The sequence below is a fragment of the Lolium rigidum genome, chromosome 3 (assembly GCF_022539505.1).
Source record: "Lolium rigidum isolate FL_2022 chromosome 3, APGP_CSIRO_Lrig_0.1, whole genome shotgun sequence".
NCBI lineage: Eukaryota > Viridiplantae > Streptophyta > Magnoliopsida > Poales > Poaceae > Lolium > Lolium rigidum.
The window spans coordinates 176,912,992-176,919,960 of NC_061510.1; the positions used below are offsets into that span (position 1 = coordinate 176,912,992).

A 6,969-nucleotide genomic window follows, 5' to 3' on the forward strand; every position below is an offset into this window, starting at 1 on the left:
AATTACCATCCCGAATGAAAAAAAGGGAGCGAAAAATAATTAGAAATAAAGTTCATTTTTCTCGACGCGCGTTAGAAGCCCACGTGGCAGGACCTTTAGTCCCGGTTTGGGTGGTCCTTTAGTCGCGAATGGTTAGTCCCGGTTCCAAAACCGGGACTAAAGGCCCTTACCAATCGGGAGATAGGCCCTTTTTCTACCAGTGACCTAACACCTTGCCCAGTAAGCACACATTAGAAAACAAGGGTCTAAAGCTTTTAAAATAGGTAATCTACATTAATTTTTATTCGGGATGGTAATTAGTGTCACTAATGCATAACTAGAGGGTAAAAAGTGAAATCCACATTTTTTTTATTTTCTAAGTGCCAATAATAGGTTATTTTGTGAAGCACCTACCAAAAACCAATTCCATAATTGGACCATCGAAATAGCACGCGGTATCTTCAGTCCAACCTCTCCATAGTGCCAAAAGATAAGACTTTATACGTTGAACCTGGCAACGTAATAGCTAGAACGACAAGGATGGATCGGTACACGAGACGGGCTGGGATGAAAGTCGGCGCGCGAGCGCTATGGGCACCTCCGTGGATTGATCGCCACGTCGCCCTGCGCTGTCGTCGGCCGATGCATAGCATGACTTTCAGGCTGAATTAATGAGTCGTCGAGTAAGTCAAGATTGACGATCGATCGACGTGTGTGGCTAGTGAGCTGTTGCAGCAAGCTAGCACGCAAAAGCAGCCAGCGAATATGTATGTATACATACCGCCTGATTCCGGGGAGACGACTGAATTATAATAAATATATAAAAATAAACGAGAACTTTCCGAGCTTGCTGTGCAACGACAAGTCAGTACAAGCTGTATTTGCTTATAAAAGGCAGTATAAGCAGAGCTCAAAGTGGGACGTAAGCAACAAGCCACCCACATACGCAGTTACGCACACGAGCGAGCTGCTTATAAATGGCAGAGTAAAGCGTTGTCAGCCTTGAGGTAGTAAGAGCTGCGACACTAGAAAAAATAACAGCACCGGCGCGCAGGAGAGGGAGGGAGATGGCAATGTCTAGTGGAAGAAGTAACCACGAGATCGTGCCCTACAGCGGCGATCTTGAGGTGCCGGTGCAGCCGGTGGACGTCCAGCGGCAGGACTCCCTCTACCTCGACGCCACCAGACCTGCACACGGCGGCCACCATGGACGGGTAAGTATACATATATGAACACCCTTAGCACTAGCTTTGCTTGTTAGGATTCCTCATCATGCAAGTTCGAGAATTTCTCGAGTAGTAGTGTAGTACTCCTACCCATCTCCACCGGGCCTGGCACACGTGCTCCTTGGGTTCAGGCACATCGATCGATCGAACCGCCGACGTTTTTTCAACCTCTGGTGCAGCTAGCCCCATCGATCAGACGTACTCCATCCGTTTCATAATTTTTATCGTGGTTTTAGATCAAATTTAAAAAATATCAAATTTGAACGAAAACCACGAGAAGAATTATGGAATGGAGGGAGTAACAACCTCCTTCTTCTCGACTCGCGCTGCCCCGTGCATCATGCTGCTCTAGAACTGAACCCACGACCGACAATGCGACCGATGATCGACAAGAAAACATACCGTTAAATTGGGCACAAAATATCTTATTACCAAGGGCTTCGACCCGAGATGAGGTTGGGTCGAGATGGAAGGAGCGAGCTAGTGTTTTGCCGAGCATGGTGCTCGAGAGAAGACGCAGGCAGCAGGACGTTCCCACTGCTCTTTCTGACCACGAGCATAACAAGTAAACGTGCCGTACGTTGTTTGCTACACGAGCGCGACTAGTTGCCTAGTGGGAAACATGGACTTAGCAAGTTGTTCCTACATTTATCGGCCCTAGCTTCTATGCAGACCTTCTTTACGTCGATCCAAGTCAACAGTTTCCATTGACTTGTTTGCATGTCTGAAATTGTCAACGTTACAGGATAGCTGGCTGCGGACGTTGCGGCTGGGGTTCCAGTGCGTGGGGATCCTCTACGCCGACCTCGGCACGTCGCCGCTCTACGTCTACTCCAACACCTTCAAGTACGGCATCGGCCATGAGGACGACGTCCTCGGCGTCCTCTCCCTCATCATCTACAGCTTCCTGCTCTTCGCCCTGATCAAGATCATCTTCATCGCCCTATACGCCAACGACGACGGCGAAGGTGGGTCGCCTTATTATTGATACACATATTCTTGAACGTTAATTTGATGATTGTCGATCAGTTTGGAAACTCGGTCGAAATAACATGATGCGAATTGTCCCCAACTATTCATTCTTAGGTGGGACTTTTGCTCTCTACTCGCTCATCTCGCGCTACGCAAGGGTGGCCCTCATCCCCAACCAGCAGGCCGAGGATGAGCTCGTTTCAAGCTCCAGCCGTCACAGAAAGCCGTCGGCACCATTTAGGAGAGCGCAGTGGATGAAGAATCTGCTGGAGGCCAGCAAACCAGCAAAGCTTACGCTCTTCTTCCTCACCATCTTCGCCACCGCGCTCGCCATCAGCGACAGCATTCTAACCCCTTCCATCTCCGGTAAGTACTCTTCTGTCCGATGAATGTATATTTTGTTTAAAATTCCGTGGTCTTCAGTTTTGTTATTCATAATATTGTTTAATGTAACTCTTGCTTGTGGAATGTTTCAGTACTGTCAGCGGTCAACGGCCTCAAACTGAGATCGCCTAATCTGACGACAGGTACAAAATACAGAAATATGTCACCTGCATTTTGTTCCCTATTTCAATCGAATTACGTAATTCAGACAAACCTGGGGATTTTAAATGGAAAAATGTGCAGCACCAACATGGTTACTTGCCAGCTAATTAACGGGAAGCTATAGCCTGCCCTATATGGTACTGCTTCTCACATATCACACCACGTATCACTCAGACCACGTTCGCCTTGTGGGCTTGTGGACAATTCCGAATCGTGACAGTTCAGTTTAAACCAATTAGTTGCAATTGCTGACTGTTTCAACTGGTCATTAATTCCTCTCCACGTTTAGCGAATAACTAGTCTTCATTGTTTTATATATACCAGCTCTACCCTGACATAAGACTTTGAAAACCAGCCCAGTGCTGACCGTTGGTAGAGTAAAAAACCAGCAACAAGATCCCAAGAATCTGGGAAGAAATGACTTTGACCAACTTTCAAGATGATTTTGCAAATTAATTTTTTATAATTCAGTTCAAAATCTTTGTCTAGCTATAACGACCTTTTATAATTTTGTTACTTCTGAACAGATCAAGTAGTATGGATCACAGTGGGGATTTTGGTGGCTTTCTTCGCGGTGCAGCACCTCGGGACCGTCAAGATTGGTTACACGTTTGCTCCAATTGTTGTTATTTGGCTCCTCCTCATCTCTGGGATCGGGATTTATGACCTGATCAAGTACGATGTTGGCACACTCAAGGCATTTAACCCGAAATACATCATCGACTATTTTCGAAGAAACAAGAAGAAAGGATGGGTTTCGCTTGGTGAAATCCTTCTTTGCTTTACAGGTAGGCTCATATCATGGGACAAAACAAAGTCAGCATGGCATTGTGATAAGTAGTATATATTGTCGATACTGCATTCACAATAAGATAATATCACTTGCCGAGCTTACCTGTGTTGTTATCTTGTGACAGGCACAGAAGCCCTCTATGCTGATTTAGGATACTTCAGCATAAAGTCAATTCAGGTAAATTAGACTATGTTCAGAGATAATGCATAGATTAGGCAACAGATTCGTTGACTGCATCAAATTTTGAAGTCTTTCACTTGAATCGGTAAAGATGGATAGGAAGATTTCCTTTGACTGCCCAAATTATAAAGATACACTCCCATGTTCCATGAGGTTTTTATACATGGACATAGTATATGAGATGTAACTTTGGCTATATTTTTATATCTAAGTATGTCAACTTGCAGAACTATAAAACACTGTCATGAAAAATTTACTAAGATTAAAAATAAAAAATGGATAACCAAAATAATATGTGTACAACCTTATTATATGCCAGTAGTGAAAACTGAAAAGTAGTGAAGTTTGACTGGAGCTTTCTAGAATGTTATTAATTTTAGAATGGGGTAGTAGAAGAACTGTTATCGATCATCAACTTGTCATGCCATATAGTGTGGCGTATATTATCTTATTTATGACCATCGGCATATGAATGCAAGAAGAGGTTTTCTCTAGTACATACTGAATGGTAGGAAATCTTAGTATTTTCCTATAATATATATATGCAGATGGATCTGAACAACTTCTCTCATGTTTCAGCTGAGCTTTAGCTTTGGCTTACTACCATCTGTGCTGCTCAGTTATATTGGGCAAGCAGCTTACCTAAGGAAACACATGGACATGCAATATGTACCAAACGCTTTCTTCAATTCCATTCCAAGTATGTAATCTACGAGACATCTCAAAAAATAACACTGTATTGTACAAGTTCTGCATGAGAAACTTAGCTGACGGCACTTTTGCCCATAATTTCAGGCACTCTGTTCTGGCCAACGTTCGTCCTAGCGCTTACCACTTCAGTCATCGGCAGCCAAGCCATGGTGTCCTGCGCCTTTGCGACCATGTCACATCTACAAACGCTCAGCTGCTTCCCAAGGGTGAAGATACTGCACACGTCAAGCCGCTATTCAGGCCATCTCTACATCCCTGAAGTGAACTTCTTTCTTTGCGTGGCTTCTGTTATTGTGACCATAAGCTTCAGGACAACTGGTTTCATCGCCAAAGCACATGGTAAGAAAATGCATGAGCGTTTTTTTTTTCCTTTTACGTATTGTTTTAAATCTCAACACAAGCACATAATTAGTATACTAAACTACGTATACTTGTGTACAGAAATATGTGTGGCCCTTGTGATGGTGATCACAACACTGTTGATGACAATCGTGATGCTCCTTGTGTGGAAAGTGAACATCTTGTGGATCGCTCTCTTCTTCGCAGTCTTCATGTCCACAGAGACCATCTACCTATCGGCGGTTCTATACAAGTTCACACAGGGCCCCTACTTCCCCTTGGCCATGTCGGCCGTTCTCATGGTGATCATGATGGTATGGCACTATGTGCACGTGAAACGCTACAAGTACGAGCTCCAGCACACCGTGTCGCCCGATGAGGTGAAGACTCTTCTGGAGCGCCACGACCTGAAGAGGGTTCCGGGGCTCGGCCTCTTCTACACCGAGCTGGTGCAAGGGATTCCTCCCATATTCCCTCACCTCATCGAGAAGATCCCCACCGTCCACTCGGTCATCGTCTTCATCTCGGTGAAGCACCTCCCGATCCCCCACGTCGATGTCTCGGAGCGCTTCCTCTTCCGGCAGGTCGAGCCCAAGGAGAGCATGGTGTTCCGGTGTGTTGCTCGGTACGGATACCGGGACACCCTCGAGGCGGCCAACGACTTCGTCGCCACTCTCGTCGAGTACCTCCAATACTATGTCCGGGACCTCAGCCTCTACTGCACAGCCGAGCCACTAAGGACGAGCTACCCTAGCATTCGAATCGATAGCTTTTCTTGGGACAAAAAACACTCGGGGCATGGCAGCGGCATCCATGCCGAGGAGATGCTTACACCAATCCAATCCTTCTCTGAACTCACAATGCATCAAGTTGGTATGAGCAGCCGCCTGGGAATATTTCAGGTAACAATTTAATTACACGCATCAGCTGCAAATTACTCTTATCAATGCATACCTTGTACTATTGACCGGTTCTAATAGTACTTGTTTTCACATAAACTAGCCGGCCAAGATGAACCTAGAGGAGATGTTAAGGATTGAGGAGGACCAAAAGGTGATCCAACGGGAGGTGGATAATGGTGTGATTTACATACTTGGGGAGACTGAAGTGGTGGCCAAACCTCACTCCAACCTCATTAAGAAGATTGCTGTAAACTACATCTTCAACTTTCTCAGGAAGAACTCTCGGAAAGGAGAGAAGATGTTCTCCATTCCACGGGGGAAACTGCTCAAGGTTTGCATCGCATATGAAATTTGAATTTGCAGAGAAAGAGGACGTGCAGATGTGCACCATGCCACCATACATGCGAGAGACTTCATGTGTTGGTTGATGGGATTGATGAGCGTGCGAGCATATAACTCTATGGGGCAGAAATAAACAGGCACCATACTGCAAGAACATCTATTTGTATCTAGACGGAGAGACGTTCTCGGTAAGAAATTTGTGTTGGGTATGATAAGTGGAAATTATCTTTGGGGGGTGCTAAATCTGTTTTGTAACATTTTGGCAACAATTCAATCTCGTTCATGTATATATCCAGCTGAGGCTATACTTGCTTTTTTGTTTGTACAAAAAACTTAACGTAAGAAGTGCAACGTGCACCATGTTTAAGCAACAGACTACTTCATAGTAACTATTAGAAGTAATCTTATTGGCATCATCAAATTCATAGTTATTGTGGTAATATTTAAGCAAATCCCAGGTTCGGTGAAAAAATACCGGTTGACTAAATGGAGTGTTGTATGCCGTCCGAAAGATCAAGGTGGACTTGGTGTTCACGACCTTGAAGTTAAGAACAGGACTTTGCTCGGTAAATGGCTAGCCAGGTTGTTAACAGAGGATGTGGTATGGCAACAACTTTTGCGGAAAAAGTACGTTGGCTCAAAGGCGATATCCCAGGTTCTGTGAAACCTGGAGATTCACACTTTTGGGCCGGCATCATGGCAACAAAGAAGCACTTTTTCCCATTTGGGTCCTTCTCCATTAAGAATGGGGTGGAGATACGTTTCTGGAAGGATATATGGTTGGGAACAACCACTCTTCGTGAACAGTATCCGGCCTTGTACACTATTGTTCGTCACAAAGGAGATACTTTGCAGAAGGTGATGGAATCTTCTCCCCCCTCTATGACGTTCAGGCGTGATCTTGTTGGTCCTCGGCTAGATTCCTGGAATGAACTGCTTCAGCGGTTAGGTTCTATCCAGCTGGTTCCGGGGATGGATG

General features: G+C 45.1%; 1 protein-coding gene across 2 annotated transcripts; it reads left to right on the forward strand.

The window, feature by feature from the left end:
• The first annotated feature begins 909 nt into the window (after window positions 1-909).
• LOC124702742 (probable potassium transporter 16) lies at window positions 910-6,415 on the forward strand. 2 transcript variants are annotated; one of them, XM_047234900.1, is made up of 10 exons: window positions 910-1,193; window positions 1,951-2,173; window positions 2,292-2,543; window positions 2,654-2,704; window positions 3,251-3,511; window positions 3,641-3,693; window positions 4,276-4,396; window positions 4,492-4,746; window positions 4,849-5,648; window positions 5,749-6,415. In XM_047234900.1, the coding sequence occupies exons 1-10, from the start codon at window positions 1,047-1,049 to the stop codon at window positions 6,001-6,003; spliced, it is 2,418 nt and encodes an 805-aa protein (XP_047090856.1). In that variant the 5' UTR covers window positions 910-1,046; the 3' UTR covers window positions 6,004-6,415. The 2 variants fall into 2 exon arrangements, with proteins under 2 accessions (XP_047090856.1, XP_047090855.1); XM_047234899.1 differs by having other exon boundaries at window positions 4,492-5,648.
• Window positions 6,416-6,969: the final 554 nt, after the last annotated feature.